The sequence below is a fragment of the Talpa europaea genome (assembly GCF_964194135.1).
Source record: "Talpa europaea genome assembly, chromosome: 15".
Lineage (NCBI taxonomy): Eukaryota > Metazoa > Chordata > Mammalia > Eulipotyphla > Talpidae > Talpa > Talpa europaea.
Genome location: NC_140083.1, coordinates 51735430 through 51756311, shown reverse-complemented (window position 1 = coordinate 51756311; position 20882 = coordinate 51735430). Strand labels below are relative to the sequence as shown.

Here is a 20882-nt window from a genome sequence, read left to right as displayed (position 1 = left end):
GATCAACTCAATACCTGGGATGGAAATGACATAAGTATATATCTCTGAGTGTTTTCAACATTATTTCATCTATCTGATCTTCATCGTAAGCATTTAACATGATTTTAATTGTCCTTGGGCCCTCTCTTTGATTGTTTCATGCCACGGGGCTGATTATACCAAGCTGCTGTACTGTGCTTATTATTAACACGTCACATTTGTTGTCCCTCTCCCACGACTGTAGAAGGAGTGGAGTCTATAATTTGAGTTTTAATTAAAAACGCAGCCAAAGGCTAGGAACAACTGAGAAAAGATAAACCTAACAATTGCACTCAGCCATCTGCAAATATTCAAAATGTTGTGCGTTGTCTTGTGCTAAGGAACTAAGATTTATCCAAAAATGAGTAAGATTTTTAAGCACCAGATGGAATATGCAGACATTAAGCCTACCCTCAAGAAATCAGAAAATGGTAGATGTTCAAAATCACTCAAAACATGTGAAGAGATATCTTTAGATGGTCCACATGATTTTACACAAGAAAACTCCTTTCCTCTGTCAGCCATGGGTGACATCTTACAGCTCAGTGATATTCTGATACCAGAATAGAACAAAAGTCTCATGCAGTGACTGGAAGCACATGTCCTGGAGCCAAACACTCAGACCAACTCAGCATTCATCCTGGCCCCACCATTTTTTCATTTCTGTATGATCTTGGAGAAGTTTCTTGACCTTTCTGGACTCTGGCCTCCTCAACGTGTTGTGATGCAGGTTAAATGAATGAAAATGTAAAGTACTTACAAGCACCTGGTACAAACACCTGGTGTGTATACATAGACACACATACACACAGACAATATATAAAATATATACATACTCTGTGTGTGTATATACACACATACACAAATACAATGGAAAACTACTCAGCAATTAAAAAAATACACACATACACAAATACAATGGAAAACTACTCAGCAATTAAAAAAGATGAACTTCTGCTACTTGCGACAACATGGATGGATCTGGAGAGGATGATATAAGTGAAGCAAGTCAGAAGAAGAAAGTAAAGTGTCACAAAGGGCCAGTCAAAACCAAACTAGTAATAAACTCTTAACATCTGACTATAAAACTAAGGCAACTAAGAAATGTAAATCATACCACAATGAGATACCACCTCACACCAGTGAGAATGGCCCATATTAAAAAATACAAAAAAAAACAGAAACAAGTGTTGATGAGGGTGTGGAAAAAAGGAAACCTTGTGCATTGTTGATGAGAATGTAGACTGGTCCAACCCCCACCAAAAGCAATGTGGAGGTTCTTCAAAACACTAAAAATGGAGCTGCCAGACAACTCAGCAATTCTACTCCTAGGTACCCACACAAAGAACACAAGAACATTAATTTGAGGGCCTCTCCAGTGGTGCAGTATGTTGAGCGCCACACTGTGAAGCTGTCTGCAACCTCTGCAGCGCAGGTTCGATCCCAGCCTGCTGGCGAGAATCCCACATGGCGCAGCAGACCTCTCTTGTCGCACCTGCTGCCCCGCTCAGCGGTGTGTTTTGGTCGTCTGCCTGTTCTGCTCCCTGCTCTGTCACTGTTGAATCGTCTCACCCTCCCACACCTCTGGCCTGTACCATAGCTCTTGTATAAAAATAAATCTTAAAAGAAAAAAAAAACCATTAATTTGAAAAGAAACCTGCACTGCTATGTTTATTGCAACACTATTTACAATAGCCAAGATATGGAAACAACCTAACATCCCAAAATAGACAAATGGATCAAGAAGATGTGGTATATATACACAATGAAACACTACTCAGTGGTCAAAAAAGATAAAGTCTTGTCATTTGGGGCAGCATGGATGGAGCTGGTAGAGGTTATGCTCAGTGAAATAAGCCAGAAAGAGAAAGCCAAGTACCGGATGGTGTCACTTATATGTGAAACAGAGAAATGAAACAAAGAATCAGACAAAGGCAAACTATAAAGCCAACCCTTGAACTGAGACATCGGTGGGTGAGGGAGTGGGAATGGGGCGAGAGGGGCACAACAGACTGTGGTGAGGACTGTGGGTGCTTTGGTGGTGGGGGAGCTCTGGTAAAGACATCTGAGGGGAGAAATCCTCTACTGTCAAAAAAGTTAACAAGGATGTAAAGCAACAGTACTTCCACAAAAAACCCAAAAATTAAAAAGACAACTGAGGCAACCAGAGGGGGAGGGTGGTAAGGTGGGAAGGAGGAGGGAAGAGACCCAGTGGAACAGAGAGGAGGGTTACTGGGGCACTGGTGGTGGACAGGGTGGAAAGTGTGTATTTGTAATGGTTTTAACCCATAATACCCGGAGCAACCCGGAGCAGATACAAAGATGTAAACCTACCTCACCGCAGTAAACATAATTTGGAAAAGTGTTAGCTGTTGCTGTTATTTAGAGCATGAACCTGAATGTGGTGAGACCACATTTCCCTGTTATTTTCATTGCAGATTTCTTGAACCCTCAGGTTTCTAGAGGGAGTAAAAGAGTCAAAGTCTGAAGGACGCGGTAAACACAATCTGCATTATCATTTATTTTCCCTGCAGGTGGAAAAGTCCCGGGGAAGAATCAGGAAATCTTGCTTTACTCCCCACTCAGCTGGTTCCTCATCATCTGATTCTTAATCATTTTATCCTCTGGACCTCAGTCTTATCTAAAAAACTGGAGATTTCAAAATAGTATCCTCCTCAGAGAGTGATGAAGAGGATCCCAACAAGAGTGAGCTTGCTGCTTTGCAGGTAGCTTCTCGGAAGAGGCTCAAAAACTGACTCGGAGTCACACACCCCAGGCTGTTGATCGCCTCTGCAGAGACCTGATGAAGGTTCAGAACAGCTGGGACCCAGACCTGATGTGCCAAATTCACCACCTTTGCATCTCTCATTTCCTCCCAGAGCTATCCAGCAGCCCCAGGCCCCAATCCCGTCCCGCAGCAGGAGAGCCTGATGCTGCTGGAGGCTGAAGGAGGCCGCTGCACTGTTCACGCCAGCTGATCTGACTAACCTGGTGTCCCTGCCCAGAGGCTGGACCTCAGCACTCCTCAGAGGCCCTGCTGTCCCCACACTCTCCGGGGGTGTAATGGCAAGTCCCTTGCTTAGTGCACTGGGCCAGAGCAGGGAAGGGAGGCGTCCCTCGAAGAGAAACCCAGTGGCTGAAGAATTCCTCCCATTTCCTGTGTTCCAGTCTGGCAGCCATTCCTTTGCTCCAGCGACCCTGGGCTGAGTTGGATATTTCTGTGCCATGTCTGGGATCCCCCTGTTTTTTTTTCTCCAAATCAGGCAGCAACAAAAAACCCATAGGTCAGACGTGATGCCTTCTGCCAGGTGATCCCCCTCATCAGGCCTCTAGGCAGCACTCTTACTACTGCCCACCCTTCCTGGGTTACAAAACAATGCAAGTGGAAATCCACATGATACTTCTTAGATGTGCCAATGAGGGTCACACGCCAGCCACCCCCCTCACTCCCCGCCCCCCCCAGTCAGTAACACTGATCTCTCGTGTGTGAAAGTCAGTCCATCTGCAAATGTACTGAGCACAGCTATGTGGGAGGCACATGCTGGCACAGGGTTGGAGGGGGTGGGGTGCATGGCCAATGTCTGCCCTGAGGCTGGGCCCCCAAGTGGGACTGGGACTGGGGAGCACACAGAACCGCAGGCTTATAGAATCTCAGCACCCAAAGGTTTGGCACCATGTTTCATCATCACACTCCCTTCAAGGAGTTTCTAGCAAACTTCAAATAACAATCCCACACCAAAGTAAAACCGTCAGCAGTCATGCTACTCAAAGTTCTACATGAAGCAGGCCGATAGATTTCACAACTGCCCAGTAGAGTAGAGTGGAATTAAGAGAAACTAATTGTGGGCTGTTTCCTCAAAACGTTTAGGATAGCTTCTCAGGGGTATAATTCATATTATAATTTCGCAATATGCTAATTTTAGCGGGCTTTCACATTCTCTTTTTCTTGTGGTTTTTTTCTTTACTTTTCACATCATCCAAGTTTTGTTGGGTTTTTTTTTTTTTTTTTTTTGAGCCACATTGCCATTTTCACCTATAATCATTCGCTATCAAATGTCTTTACTTACTAGAGGGAAAGAATAGTTGACTAATTTTTGAATATTAGTAATATTTATATCATGAACTTTTGATCATCAACTTATACAGAATCACACTATAGCTCAATAACTGTTCAGACACTGATGTATATAATATTTTTATATGGGAAAGGCTTAATTAAGAATTTTATAATTACATGTAATAATGAGGTTAAGATGATTATACCAAATCTGGTAAACTCATCACTTTTATAGTCTGACAGTGACTGAGCCAGTATAGCACTCAAAAAGAGTAAATTTCAAAAGTAATTGTGGCTTACATGCCTACCTTTAACCTCAGTCTTGTTGCCTAGATGAAAACATAAAATAAAAATTCCAAAATAAGACAGTTTATTAATTATGTTTCTAAAATAGATCTTTTCTTGTAAGGAGACATCAACATATTTTCCTATTTCCCACAAGTTAGTTACCAAGTTAAAACAACACATCCCACACACATATACACAAGTCACATTTACAATACAAGAGTAAGTCAGATGGTACAACAACTTTACAACTTCACTTATGTTTTTAGTTTAAAACATTAGAACATTAGAACACTGCAAGAAAAATTGCATTCAATTCTAAAATATATTTAATAAACTCTACAAAACCATCTGATGCTAAAACTGAAATTAATTTTCTGTTAGCAAAAATAGTTATTATCGAATTCTTAAGCTACAGTGCACTTTGCGGGTAGCAATTCCACTTTAGTTCATTTTGCCTGCTAGACAGTGAAATGAGCATATGCAAGAAGGTGAGTAACTTTACACATACTCACAAGAAGAACTGGCTGGAATTTATAAATTCACAGTCGTGTGATTTGTGCTGGGCCCCAAAGGCCTACATTTTAGATTTAGGAGTTAAGGTCCTAAGTGCGATTCTGATGCACTGTTTTTGCTGCTCCTCAAAATCAGAAATAAAAGATTAGTTATAATAAATTTTTTTCCCCTGCTGAGGAAAAGAATAAACTCTTCTTTTTTTTTTATGTACTATTTATTTATTTATTTATTTGTTTATTTATTTATTTATTTATTTATATGAATTTTATTTTTATATTCCCCATACAATTGCAACCCCCTTATTTTGTCCCCAATCCCTCCCCTCCCGCCCCCTATCCCCTATAGAGTGTCTCTGGTTCATAGTTTTTTGTTGATTTTGATTTTCACTTTCTTATAGTTACTCATTTTCCTGGTCCCTTATTTAAGTTTTCTAGATTCCTGCTACGAGTGAGACCATCCGGTATTTTTCTTTCTCTTTCTGGCTTATTTCACTGAGCATGATCCCTTCCAGCGCCATCCATGTTGCTGCAAACTGCATGTGTTTATCTTTTTTGAATGCTGAGTAATATTCCATGGCGTATATGTACCACATCTTCTTGATCCAGTCATCTATTTTTGGGCATTTGGGTTGTTTCCAAAGCTTAGCTATTGTAAACAGTGCTGCTATAAACATAGGGGTGCAGGTGCTCTTTGGAATTGATGTTTCTGTGTCCTTTGGGTAAATACCTAGGAGTGGAATTGCTGGATCATATGGAAGCTCTATGTTTAGTAGGTCCAGAAATCTCCACACAGCTCTCCATAGTGGCTGGACCAGTTTGCACTCCCACCAACAGTGCAGAAGAGTTCCTTTTTCTCCACACCCTCGCCAACATTTGTTGTTGCTAGTTTTTTTAATATGTGCCATTCTCACTGGTTTAAGATGGTATCTCATGGTAGTTTTGATTTGCATTTCCCTTATTACAAGTGATGTTGAACATTTTTTCATATGCCTGTTAGCCATTTGCATTTCCTCTTCAGAGAAGTTTCTTTTTAGCTCTTCTGCCCATTTTTTGACTGGATTATTTTCTGTGTTGTTGTTGAGTCTCATCAGCTCTTTGCAGATTTTTGTGATCAGTCCTTTATCATTAGTGTTGTGTGCAAAAATGTTCTCCCAGTTGGTGGGGTTTCTCTTTGTTTTTAGAATAAACTCTTCTTAATTCAGTACACAGTAAGTTTTAGAGTTACAGAAAAGATGAAAATATATTAAAAATAACTCAAGGGGACTCCTCTGGTGGCGCAGGCTGTTGAGCGCACTGCTGCAAAGCTGTCCACAGCCTTGGTTCGATACCCGCCGGCCAGCGAGGGTCCCACATGGCGTGTCAGACCTCTCCTGTTTCATCCGCTGCTCCCCTCAGCAGTGTGTTTCATCAGTCTGCCTGTTCTGTTCTCCGCTCTGTCTCTGGTGAATCCTCTCACCCTCCCGCACATCTGGCCTATACCACAGTTCTTATATAAATAAATAAATCTTAAAGAAAAAAAAAAAAACTCGAGGCATCATTTTGTAATGATCTTTTAGTCCACAACACTCCAGATACCAGCTTTCAAATTGAGAAGCCACTTTCTGCCATCATCAGTCAAGGTGGACATGCCTCTTGGCCCAGCAGGACACCTGGAAAAGTCCATGGCTCCCCACTGGTGTGATGCTGGTGGCTAAAGACTGCACAGACCACAAGGAGTGGTCTAGGATGGTCATATTATAAAGGACTCTCAGAAACTTCTGAATCTAGTTATTGGCTACTGAAAACTCAGACCATGAGCAACCAGTATAGGGACTGGGAAGTCAAGTGATGATCTGTAGGACTGTAAATCCTCAAAATCTCCCCAGCTATGGCATCATATGATTCCCCATCAACTCAGTTTACAATCTTCAAGCCTTTCCTTTGCAGCTCACTGATGCCTTCCCAATGACACATACACACATTTTATCAAGAATAAAATTAAATTACTTCTCTTTTAATTTAGATGACAATCTTCGAAATGGAAGAACTATAATTATAAATCACAGTCTGTTTGGCTCCAATCTGCTTGCAGGAACATGGGCTTGGGAGCTGAAATGCTTGGGATGAACTACCACTGGCTCGCTTCCACCCATGAGATGTGAGACCTTAAACTCTACTCCTCCATGAGAGACAATACTACTACCTGTGACAAAGGGTTGGCACTAAATAAGACAATACATATAAATGATGGGGAAGAGTATCTGACATACAGTAGCTCCCAGTCACTGCTGGCTGTCATTGCTTTATAGAAACCAGGGCTTGAAACCTTCCCATAGCTTCTACAGAGGCAGCTGCTAGATTTCATGGCAATAGTCACCCAAGGATGTATGGCATTTTAAACCTGAATGTTCTAAGTATATTGAGCTTAACTAAAATCTTTATTGTCCTGAAGACTGCATGTATGTCAGTGTAATTTATGAGTAGATAGGAAAATACCTGCAGGGAAATATGATTAGTATTCTAAAAAAGGTTAACTTCTTTAACTACAATATAAAGAAATGACTTTAAATGGCCAGTTCCATGGGCTCTCAGTAAATATGCTCATTACCCATTATCTTTTCCAACTGTAAAGTACAGAAGCTCTGAATTTTATATATTTAGCGTCAGATCTTATAGACAGCTTTACTTTTTATGATTTATGTATGTTTCTCCCTTTTACAAGAAAAAAATTTGTATTGCTCTCCACATCTTAATGAAAATGTGTATCAGTGTAAAAGAAAACAACAAAAACACCCTTGAAACCAAGCCAAACCTCTGACCACAAACCTGTTTCCTGATCCCCCACATCGCCCCACCTTTAGCAAACCCACACAGCATTTTCTGTCTCCGTTACCCTGTCACATAGACCCTTACTCAGGCCTGGACCTGAAATACCTCTAAAGGCACAGAAGTGTCGTGCTATAATGAAGTTACTCCGTGAAACAGAAACTTGGCCTAGCCGGTATTGTTTTTGCGGTAGAGAGGTCACAGAAAGAAGATTAGAACAAAATGGCTTTAAGGTTGGAGAATATTAGAAATAATAGAGCCCTACAGGTATTATAAAGCATTCTTTCTCTTTCCCCTCTCCCGCAATTTTCCTTCTACATATTTTTAAGTGTAAATAAATATGCCTTCTGTTGTTACCTAAAAAGCCTTTCAAATATGACCAATCTTAAAGGATTGTTGTGTTTTCCAGGTTGTTAGGGTGAAGCTTTTGTGATTTTTTTTTTTTTTTTTTTTTTTTTGCTTTCCTGTGAGAATTGCCAAAAAAGACAATATTTCCTAAGTGGAAGTTTTCTAAAATTTCAGTAAGGTTTCTCCTTAATGATTTTCTAGATAAAATTTTCAAGGTTTAGCTGTCAATGAAAATTAACACTATAACATGTAGTACAACTATGATCACTAGATGATCTCAGAGACACCAGAACAGAAAATTTATATCCCTTTACTTATATCACTCTGCTGAGACTCTTCAAGATGTAGTCCACCACTATTTTATCTGTCAGTCTTTTGGCACAAACTAAGAAGTGGGAAATAACAAAGAATATAAAGTACAGTTAATTTAGGAATTGTACTCAAAGATATTATAAGTCACAAATGTTATAAAATTGTTATAAATATAGAATGTTGTAAATAACAGATAAAAATGTAGCTACCTAATGATTTCCCCCAATATGTCCCACAGAGAAGGCTAACAAATTGAGAAAACCAAAATCTCAGAAAGCTGGAAATTGCTCTATAGGCCATCTGCTCCACTCATGAAGCCAATCTACACTTTACTGCTCTATTTCTTAATTTTTACCATCTATACACCATGTGCACACACACATACACACACAATTACTTCTGAGGTGAATGACCAAAGAAACAAAAATGAAAATGTGGCTTTCTTTTAAGATGACATTTTAAATTTAAATAGTGGATCTCAAATGTAGTATTAGGCTGGCTCATCTCAAAAAGCTTTGTTTTTTCTGTCTTCACTAATTCTGAGAGATCTATTAGGGATGCTACAAATAGTAGAAATCAAATATTTCTACAAATAGTAGAAATCAGGTTGATTAGCTATTAGACAACCAGGTATTAGGTAACTTATGTGATTAAACACAACTCATACCTTACAAGTGTGTAAGTAAGTACACTGCCTCCTCCAGATACCTCCCAGAACAGTTGTAGAAAGTTAGCAGAATACTAACTTTTGAAGAGTGTAAAGTCAAAGAATGTTTGCAATTCATTCACATTTAGACAGCACATGCACTAACTTAATCAGCCACAGGCAAACTCTGTACCTGCATGCACCTGTCATTTCCCACTGTCAGTAAAAAAAGATCCTTGTGATAGACTGGACAATGATCCTCCCCAAAGATGTTTATGCCCTGACCAGGGTACTTACAGGGGAAAAGGAGTTCTGCAGGTGTGATTATGGTAAGGACCCTGAGATGGGGAGATACTGGATTAACCAGGTAGATCCAAGGTACTCATGAGCATCCCAACAATAAGGTGGCAGGGTGAGAGGAAGAGATGTGACAATGGCATGTGTGTGTATAAAAGAGGGGGGTGGGGGGAGGGAAAAGAGAGAAAGAGACTGGAAGACAGTGCACCGCAGGCCCTGTTGATGGAGAATGGGGCCATGAGCCAAGGAATGCAGGAAGCGCCTAGAAAAGATAAAGAAACAAATTCTCCCCTAGAGTCTCCAGAATGAGTACACCCTATTAACACCTTGATTTTAAGCTTTAACCACCAAAACTGTAAGAAATCAAATTTGCATGATTTTAAACCACAAGGTTTTTGGTAAACAGGAAATGGATGATGTCATGAAGACATAGCCACTGTACCCTTACTGATGACAGCGAGGGTTTCTCTGAGAGCACAGTTGTAAAATGACAGCTTTGACCAGTTTCTGAAACCATTACCCAATACGACTTCACCCAGGTTGGTGCATCATTTAGCTTCTGTGCACTAACAGGGATAACTGAGCACCAACTGTTTACAAAGAACCAGCTAGCAGATCTCACTTAGTCCTGTCTCTCAGTGTAGGTATTAGAATAATTCTAGATCTAACATGCTTTTCTTTCAAGTAGCTTGGGGAACGGAGGGTGTCTTCTACTTATACTGTTGGAAATGCTTCTTTTCCATATCACAGAATGAAAAGTTGTCTGAAATCTAAAGTTCTTTCAACCATAAGTTATTCTCATGTTGTCCTTAACAGTCATGCCCACTAAGAAATGATAACTCTAAGCCCCTTTCAGATTTTTCTTTTTGTAGTTAAATGACTATGTTTCTACAGTCCTTAATATTTTCTTAGAGGTTTTCTAAATCTTTAAATACTTTGATGTTAAATTCTGTCTGCCTATGACTTAAAATTTGAACTCCAAAACAAGCTTGAAAAAAATATATGAACCTTCCTTAATAGTAATAGAGAATATTTGTTCTTATCATGTTTACAACATGATGCCTATCAATATTAGGCAGGGAAAAAGGAGTTCCAATGTATGCCCTGCTCTGGCAGTTGCTGTGTGGCCTCAGTCAAATCACATAACCTCTCTGGTTCTCAATGATATCATCTATAAAACAAGGAGCTTGGACTAGAACTACAAGCAGCCTGAAGCAACATAAAAGAAAAGGCACAATTTATTTTTTTCATAATTCTACTGACAGAGCAATCACTACTGGCTGGAACATGTGACAAGGACTACCATTAGCTAGTCACAAAGAACACACTAGGGTGTCAGCCACCCAGGATTCCAGATGCAACTAGTGCAGCAAGGTACAGCTGAGGGGAATTTCAGGCACATTGAGGATACAGAAGGGTGGGGAGAGTGGAGAGGACATAATGGAGACCTGGAAACCACAGGGGGCAGAGGCACTGAAGATTTCTGAGGGGCTCTCACAGGATTCCCAGAGTGACCCTCAGCCAGCTGCATCATTCATCTCCATGTGCCCGGTCCCTACGGAGCTGCTCATATCAGCTATGTTAGCTGACTGAGTGCACACTCCCCACCAGCCTTTCTCATCTTAACTTTCTGCCTGAGGGCTGTGTTGTGGGGGAGAGGTGGTGCCATTCACATACTATCTTGTGAAATGTGCCTCCCTTCTGGGAGGTCCCAGGGAACTGAACTTCTGGAGTTTTCCATATCATGAAAGCCAGAACAAGTGACAGCAATGGGAAGGGAGAAGAGAAAGATTCCAGGGTGATTTTAGGGTGGTTTGGAAGATTCACAAAAATATATTTGACATGGCAGAGTAAAGTCTTATTTGATTTCTTCCCTCCCTTCCTTTAGAGCAATCCAGTAATGCTCTATTACACAGAGTCGAAGCCTTTCCACAGAGTTGCTATTCACTACAAGTTACTACTAACACCTGTATCACTCTTCTGTCAAAAACTTAAATTGACCCCATTTTTCCACTTTAGGATCTATCAATAGTACTTCACCTCAAGTCAAACCATCTACAGCACTACTGAAGGAATCAGGCAGACAATAAAAAGTCCCAGGGAACTCGATTAATCCTTGATTAAAGCATACTTTCTACTCAAACATATTAGCCATATTCATGAGTCCTGTGTCACAGAGACATTTGCTAACACTGTACTGATCACCTTTAATCTGATCATTCATCTCCCAGACAGAGTTAAATGATGAAGAGAGTTAGTGCAAAGCAGGAGTCATTTTGTTCACAGATGGAAGCTTCCAACTCAAAGAGAATATTTTGAAGTTGTGACCCTTCTATTAATATCCAAGATTCTATTGCATTTCTTTTAAAAAAGAAAAACAACCTTACCACTACAATTTTTGGAGTCAGATATACATAAATATATAAAATTCCTCCAAATGTTAAACATATCAGATGATTATTTACAGAAACAGACCAGAAAGTTATTCAGGAACATGACACAAGTTTTGTGTGATATGCAATGCAAAAGGGTGAGAGGTGAGCTGAAAGAACTTGTCTCGATCCATACTTTATATTTGTGCGCATCACCTGGAGCACTGAATATGCCTCGAGCTGTCCATGAATAAGATCCTGAGCTGTCATTGTTAATAAAAGACTGGTAAATATTATCTATAATATTCCCTGAGCATCATTGGTGCAATGCTTAAATATTCAGAATAGAAACATACTATTCCACTTATTTTAAAAATTATTATATAATACTTGGCATAATGTTATAAAAATGATATGAACATATATTTACAATGAGAGTCAACATATGCCAAAATGCATAGACCATTTCAGCATGCAGAACTTTTTACAAATTATTAACAATGCCTCTTAGTTGTTTGTTGTTTTGAAAAAAAATGGCCTTTGGTCCATTGAAGCTAGATGAATATCTGTGTATATAAAGTTAAAATATAATAAAACAAATATGCTAAATATTTGTGCCATTCTAGTCCTAGCTATTTCTCAAATCAAAGCAGACAAGCAAGATGATAACTATAAAAACTCAAATTATCTATTCCTCTAAGGCACACACCATTATTATGATACAAGTAGTCACATATTAGCCTGTTGTAATGCACTGTTACAGTATTCTAGAAATTCTGCTTTATTTTAGAATATCAAAAATTAAAGAAAATTACCTCTTCCACAAAGCTGTCTTTCTTCTCCAGCATTTCTCGCAAAGTCTGAAGAATTTTAATGCACAGCTTTTCTTCTTTTTCCATTAATTTCTTTGTATGATTAATCAACCTTAAAACAAAATATCAAACTTTAAATAGGGCAGTGATTTCTCTTCAAGCTGTGAACTAACATCGTGTACTAAAAAGAAAACCATCATACTATTATTTGAGAATATGAAGTAAAACAGATACATTTCACATAATTTCTAAATTACACTTCAGCTGATCAACATCCTTTGTTTTATAGGCAGTGTAAAACTTAAATATTTCCAGGTAGCATACTTTGAGTGGGATGGAACACTTTTTGAAAAACAATGAAACACTTCCATCCCATCACATGAACTAAAAAAAAAATGTTACTTGTAGAGAGATGTGAGTACTTGCAGTATATTTTTTAAATTTATTTATTTGTATATTTTTTACATCATTCTTCATTTTTGTACAACATATGCTTTCTCATCTCGGTTATTATATTACACAATATTATTTTCTTTGTTTTAAATGACACTAATTATATAGCAATTATAGCAGCAGACATTGTTGAGACCTTATTATAAGGGACTACTATCTTGTTTCCATTAACATTGCTGAGCTGCCTTTCACTACTAATGCTTATAGAAACAGGTATTCCAGAAATTCTACAGTATATTAGAATATCAAAAACCTAAAGAAAATTACCTCCTCCACAAAGCTGGAAGAAGCCAAAAAAAAAAAAAAAAGTGATTAGAAGCAAAAAATAAAAAAGGCTAATAACATCAAGACAAGCTATCCACTTACAACTTTTGCTATAATTTGGGCATATCCTTTCCTCCACCTGCCTGCAGCACCTGTGCCAGGTGCCCATCACCACGGCACCTCGCCCCTCCTGTGTGTTTACCTAACTTGTAACAGCCAGTCTTGCCTTCAGCACAGGTCAGTACTTCCTCAGAGTGACTTTAAATAACTTTCTCTACAATGACTGGAATGTTCTGCATCTGCACTGTCAAATTGTTCAGCCACTGTTTACATATGGCCATGAGCACTTAAACTAGTGATGTGACTGAGGAGCTAAATCTTTTTATGAATTTAAATCTTTTTAAATTAATTTTTATTTTTTACATCATTGTTCATTTTTAAACAATATTTGCTTCCCCCACCCCCTCAGGTGTAGTCCCCATAGAGTTTCCTTCACCAAAGCACCCGTGCACCATCACCTCAGTCCCTTGTGCTACTCCCTCCTTTCCTCTGATCCCTCTCCCGCCTCCTCCCCTGCAGTATGTCTCTGATTTATAATTGTCTGTTATTGCTTTGTTGTGTTTTGTACTGATATTATGTTTTTACACTGATATCTTATTTGGTTCCCCTATATTCCTGCTATTAGTAAAACCATCCGATATTTTTCTATTTCCTTCTGGCTTATTTCACTGAGCATAATCCTTTTAGCTCCATCCACGTTGCTGCAAATGGCATGAGTTTATTTTTTTAATTGCTGAATAATATTCCACTGTGTATATATACCACATCTTGATCCAGTCATCTATTTTTGGGCATTTGGATTGTTTCCAGCTTTTACCCATTGTAAATAGTACACAGTTTGTTCCATAAATCGTGCTGGGAAAACTGGACCACCACGTGCAAAAAAATGAAACTAGACCACTACCTCTCACTGTGCACAAAAATCAACTCAAAATGGATAAAAGAACTGAACATAAGACTTGAATCCATAAAATAAATATATAGAAGAAAATATAGGTAAAACACTACAACACATACATCTCAAAAACATATTTAAAGACTCATCACCTAAAGCAAAGAAAGTCAAGGAAAAGATAAACACCTGGGATTACATGAAACTGAAAAGCTTCTGTACAGCAAAAGAGACATTAACCAAAACAAAGACACACCCCACTGACTGGGAAAAAATCATTGCACTCCAGACAACTGATAAGGACTGATCACAAAGATATACAAAGGACTCACACGACTCAACAAAAATAAACAATCCAGTCAAGAAATGGGCAGAAGAACTTAAAAGACATTTCTCCAAAGAAGAAATGCAAATGGCCAATAGGCATATGAAAAAATGTTCAACATCCCTTATAATCAGGGAAATGCAAATCAAAACCACATTAAGATACCACCTGACATCAGTGAGAATGGCACATACCAAAAAAACAAGCAACAACAAATGTTGGTGAGGATATGGTGAAAAAGGAACTCTCCTACACTGCTGGTGGGAGTGCAAACTGGTTCAACCACTATGGAAAGCTGTCTGGAGGTTCCAGTCTACTAAAAATGGAGCTACCATATGACACAGCAATTCCACTCCTAGGGATCTATCCAAAGGACACAAAAACATTGACTCAAAAGAACACCTGTACCCCTATGTTTATTGCAGCACTATTTACAATAGGTAAAAGCTGAATTTAAATCTTTATTTGTCACATGTAGCCAAGAGCAACCACACTTGACAGCCTACTTCTTGAAGCCAAGTTGGAAAACTTTTTTCTGCAGAGCCAAATAGTAAAGATTTACAAGCTTGGTGGGTCATACAGTCTTTGTGGCAACCAGTGGGCTCGACCACCATAGCATATGTGCACATGAACACCTGAGGGTGTGTCAACAAAACTTTATTAGCATTGTTTTGTTTCTTTTATTTTTTTTTTATTCTGAGCATTTATGTGACTCAAAAGTAAAAATTATGCTAAGGATATAGCAGAAGAAAACGAACAAACAAAACTTTACTTGCCAAAATAACATGGAGATCAATTTTGCTTGCAGGTAGAGTGCAGCAGCCCTGCTTGTAGACTATCCAGACTCTGAGATAGAGCTACAGTGCATTCATTTCCTGAAGTTAAACTTCTCAGGTTTATTACACTCTTTTAAATACATCTTCTGTACATTAATATAGATTCATAGACAATGAGGGGCATTTTTCAAAGACTTTTTATACTGTATTACTTGGCAATGCTGCTATTTTTTTTCTTATTGACCTCATTAGTTTTGCAGCTACTCTGGAGCTCTTCACTTAAAAATTCTTATTAGAAGACTGGCAAATGTCCAGCCAATACATTCTCCCAGTCTCCTTAAGACACCATAGGTTTAGAGCCAACAACCAGAATCCTGGCCATAAAAGAGAAACTTTACCTATTCCTCAACACGATCCCCATTGGCAGTTCTTTCTTACACCATATTTCCTCAGAGCCCAGCTTTAACAGGTAAAAGAAAGGAACCATTCTTGAGTCCCCTAGGCCTTCACTGTCTGCCTTAGCACATCAGTCATAGCAGAGGTTTTGGGATCTCTGTCAACTACATCCTCCCCTACACCAGAAACCGCCAGGATGGGTCATGGTCGAGGGCACTGGCATGAGGACCCACATCCCCATCCAGATCTCTCCCCAGGAGGACCCAGCACAGCCCGTCTTTTGGGGACATGCCCTCCACATGGAGACATGTTTCTTCTTTCTGAGCTTTGAGGGAACTTTCTCACAACTGTTTACACTGGCAGATTGACCATGAGAATTTTCCACTTACCATTAAAATGAAAACATTCTAGGATAAACATATCAACTTGAACAATAGAACAATACCACAAAAATGCTGAGAAAAATAAGTACATGCAAATGCTGCAGGTGAGGATCGCCACCGCAGCGTGGTCGAGTGCTGGGCCTGAGATGTCCCTGAGCCCCACTCAGCTCTCTGTCTCTAAAATGAGGCTGGCCACTCACCTCTGGAGGTTCTGTGCAGACCAGATGAGCCAGGGTAACGGGCGCCGTGTTCTTACTTCTTAACACTGAGTCAGAAAACTTTTTTCGGAAGAGCTAAACTGAAGCTTACTCTTTTCTGAAGATAAAGACTTAAGTGTGGTAGGTCATACAATCTCTGTGGCAACCAGTGGGCTCTGCCATCATAGCAGGTAAGCAGCCTGAGCCAATGCGCCAGTGGATACCTGAGGATGTTCCAAACAATGCCTGTGGCATTTCTGTCCTTTCTACACTCATGAAAAGCAGTGGTGTAAATAGCGATCCTTTCAATAGCCACATCATACAGTTATAGAAAAGAATCAGAACCTAAATACCAGCTTCTCGTGGACTTTTGTGTCCAATAACAACCATTTCATTTTCAGTTAATTTTAGTAAATCATGGTAGCTTGACCTTCACCAAAATAAAATTAATTTCAATTGACTCGAATGTGCCTGGAAGCACATCTGAACAAGGACTTAGACTTTTCCCACACTCCATGGGTGGCCATCACGCACCAGCAGCATGAAAACAGAGCTGCTGAGGCCTCTCATCTGCTGACTCACAGAACCCCAGGGGCACTGCTTACTTGGACATGAAGGCTCCGCATCGTATCCTCGCATCACTCCCCTCGGGGAACAGCAGCTCTGGACTGTACAGCACATCGACCAGCACCGAGAACTCAGCCTGCATCATCGGGCTGAACTGCTGCTCCAGGGAGGCAACCACGTCCTAAGAGAGGGAGCACAGAAGGACCCGCGTGAAGACCCAAGTCAGATGTCATCCTCCAAAGACATGACAAACGCACCCATGGGCTGTCCCAGGTGGATGCAGAGTGAGGTCTCTGCTGTCGGTGCAGATGGTCTCCTTAGTCACTGCTAAGAGAAGGGGGGGTGGACCGCAATATGATTTTGAAGGAAATACAGACGCGAAGCTAAGTCAGCAAAGCCAGTATTATAGGACCAGCGGGTCTAGGATTGGAAAGGAGACATGACAGGCACTCATCAATCTGGAAAGAAGTAGGTCACGCTGGGGAGCAGCTGAAAAAAGATTCCAGTGTGCCATTGGTCATCGAGAAATCATTCCTTCCTGTGGCAAAATGTCTTGGTATATTATCTGAAGCAGTATTAATTCTGCACACAGGTCCAGCGATATTTCAAATCACATGTTTGATTGACACTGTTAACTCTTCACCCTCGTCCTCACAAACAGAATTCCCATGCTGTTTTAGAATCAGGCAGCAACATTCTCAGGGAGAGGAGGGCCAGTCAGTCAGGGTCATGCCATCCCCCTTCTAGTGACTGGTCGAGGTGTGATGATGTGATACGGTCCTCCCCAATGAGATAATATGGGGGAAGTCTGCTGAATGCGTGCCATGTGGGGGGAGCAGGTAAGGGGCTGGAAGAGGGGGCAGGCTTTTTTGGAAATACTTCTGACTCTCAAGACAGCTCAAGGGTGTGGATTCCAATGTGAGGCAGTGCTGATGTGACCTTCAGAGACCAGCTTGATGTGACCTTCCGAGACCAGCCTGATGTGACATTCAGATACCAGCCAGTGACCTTCAGAGACCAGCTTGTGATTTCACCAATCAGGGGGAACCCCAAGTCCAGGTTTCTCAAAAGGAAACAACCTATTTTTGTTGTTTCAGCCACTTCTAGTTGAATATTGTGTTAATTATAGCTGAAAGCATCCTAACTGACATGTTTCTGGATGTACTATAAGGCGAGGATCATTTACTGAACATTCTTTGATGATTAAAGCCTCCCTTTTCTGTTTCTAAAATAACTGTTAGACAAAAAAAAAATCTTCTCACATAATACCATATTTTATTCACCACAGTTATGGCATATTTTGTTAAGCAGAAAACTGTCAGTTGCTTACTGTTAGTCTTAGGGACAGCAACATGGAGGGAAAATCTCTTGATTTCTTATAGCAACACGGAGGGAAAAATCTCTTGATTTCTTAGGGTTGGAGTAAAGGAGTTAACTCCTGTTCAACCATTTGCTACATTTAGCGTAAATAAACATCTGAGAAATTTCTGGTGACAGCAAAACAGAATACCAGGAAGGTATAACAAATATCAAACTGTCACGTCCTTTATATAATATGTACTGTCTAGTGTATACAAACAGTAGGTAAGGAAACTAGGTATACATAATGAGTTATTACATGAAGGCAGGAGGAGAATATGATCATGTTAAATAAAGCAGCACTAAAATGCACCTGTTGTTCTGATGGCCTCTTTCCTTCATTTCATTGACTAAAGAAGTTGTGTTCAGACTCCTATGACATAAAATTCTGTCTTTATCTCTTTGACCACAGGCTAACAATGCAAACACTATTATCTCGTTTCCCTACAGGATCAGGACATCACCATCACATGGGCCTGCTGGAAGAGTTAAAGGTCAGCACCTAAGACCCTCCAGAACCTGTGAGTCATTTATTATTCCTTAATAACTGTTAGCATCATTAGTACCAGTTGGCTGCATTCATCACTGCGTTGCCAAATCCAATGGATCCTTTTCTGTCTTCATCACCCAGGCCCTGCTGAACTCAGCACACACTCACTGCTGCCTTCACCCACTTCCTGCTCTGGTTTCTTGCCATCACACTTCATTTTGTACCAACATCTTGACCATTTCCTTCGCTGACTCCTGGTCTTTTCTCATCAATAACTACACTTTCTGGTGAACTACATATCTCATCTAATTCCATGGTTCCATTATCACATTCATGCTGAAGCTTCCCATGTTGATATTTCCTATATGGACAGCTTTCCAAACCTCTCACATTTGCATTTCCAGCTGCTCATTTAACACACCCATACAGGTATCCAAGTGGGCATCTCAAACATAAAATTCCCCACCTAGAATTCGAGATGGCAACTCTCCCATCCTTCTCCCTATCTTAGCAAATGATCCAATTGCATTATACCCACAACCATCCTTGATTGCTCCTTCACCATCCCACATCTCGCTCACCCATTCACCCAGTCACCCATTCACCAAGTCCAGTTGGGCCAACAAGCAAACATACCCACTTCCCATCATGCCTACTGCTACTCCCTTAAGCCAAGGAGCCATCACCTTTTGCCTGAATTAGTACAAGAGCCACCTAACTAAACTCACTGCTTTCATGGCTGCATCCTATAACCCATTCACTACTCAAAATCCACACTGATCTCTTTAAAGGTAAACTAAGTCATGTTTCTCCTCTACTGAAAGTGTTCGATCACCTGCCATCACACTTACAAAACCCCAATGCATTAGCATTTAAATCTCTACAAGATTTTAGTCTATATTTCATAATACCCTCCTTTGCTTACCAAACTCCGGCCCCAGTGGCCTTCTCTTGATGGCTCAAACCTCCCAAACTCCTTCCTGCATAAGCACCTTTGCATTTACTATTTTTTCCCCACAAAACCTCTGATCTCAACTTTTTTTAACAGATTATTCCTTTCGTTATTCCCATCTCCCTAACTATAAGATCATTCTCCCAGTAATTCTCTACCATGCAGCTACCCTGTTTTATTTTATTCATAGCAGTTTTAATTATCTAACATTTATTAATGGGCTAAAATGTGTATGTCCTAAAGGCACAGATCCTGTGCTCTACCACCAGCATATTATGGCTGGCATAGTTCTCACCAAATATTTATTGAGCAACTGCCTGTCTGGTCTAAAAGCAGCTTAATTTGATGGTGGGTACAGGATGGTAACAACTCCTAAAGTGGGGAGAGCCTATTCATCTAAAACATATTAACAGTGTAAATCATTGCCTCAATAAAAAAACAATAAAGGTTGCTTAAGGCATGTCCTCACTCTGCGATTGGCCCTTCATCTTTCTCTCCCCTACAATGTCCTATTCCTGTCCTCACCAAGGGACTGTATGATAATACATTTAAATTGAAGCAAGGGGACAAGCTTTCATCTATGACATGTCTTTATGGCAAATTACTTTACCATATTTATGATTAGCACAGCTTTTACCCATAAGCCATACTTTTTAAAATTATGGTATTCCTAGGGAATTTTAAAGGAAAGCCTGGTCCCCAACTAGAACTTGAGACTTTTCACTATTTTTTTCCTTTGACTATGTATCAAAACTTTTCATTTAGAAAATATTTTTGCCATTTCACACGCTCATTGTACCTGTAATTTTTCAATGATATTTCTGTAGTCCCAAGCAGGCCCTCCAAGAGCTTCCTTAAAGCGTGGTCCAGAGCGAGCTGACAATCTCCATCCCATGGCCGCCCTCTGCACCATATTTGAGTGGCTCTTCATGAAGAGAGTGTTCACTTGGCTGTCTAAATCCACCGGGATGGCAATTCCACGATTTTTTGCTAGAAAACAAAGATTAAAAATATTTTCTTCTTAATTTGACTATAGCATCTGACACAAAATCAAAATAATCTTATAAACATAGAATACATAAAAAGGAATGTATGTGAAAATGACTATACTTAATACAGTACTGTTTAAGAGAAAATTAAGAGTAGATCTGAAAGTTCTTATCACAAGAAAAAAATGTACAACTCAGGTGATGGTGTCATCTCACAACCTACATGTATATCAATTACTGTGCTATACATCTTTAAGACTATATTATATGTCGGGCCTCCCCGGTGGCGCAGCGGTTGAGCGCTGGGTTGCG

At 39.9% G+C, this 20882-nt stretch overlaps 1 protein-coding gene across 4 annotated transcripts in view; it reads right to left on the bottom strand.

Annotated features, from left to right (window-relative positions):
* ITPR2 (inositol 1,4,5-trisphosphate receptor type 2) overlaps positions 1 to 20882 on the bottom strand; it is a gene marked incomplete at both ends in the record, with an annotated part of 472402 nt that overhangs the window by 198455 nt on the left and 253065 nt on the right. For all 4 annotated transcript variants that reach the window (XM_084254830.1, XM_084254833.1, XM_084254831.1 and 1 more), the window contains 3 exons: positions 12471 to 12579; positions 16819 to 16961; positions 20381 to 20571. In XM_084254830.1, the coding sequence (XP_084110956.1) occupies positions 12471 to 12579; positions 16819 to 16961; positions 20381 to 20571 (443 nt within the window). The remainder of the gene's footprint in view (positions 1 to 12470; positions 12580 to 16818; positions 16962 to 20380; positions 20572 to 20882) is intronic.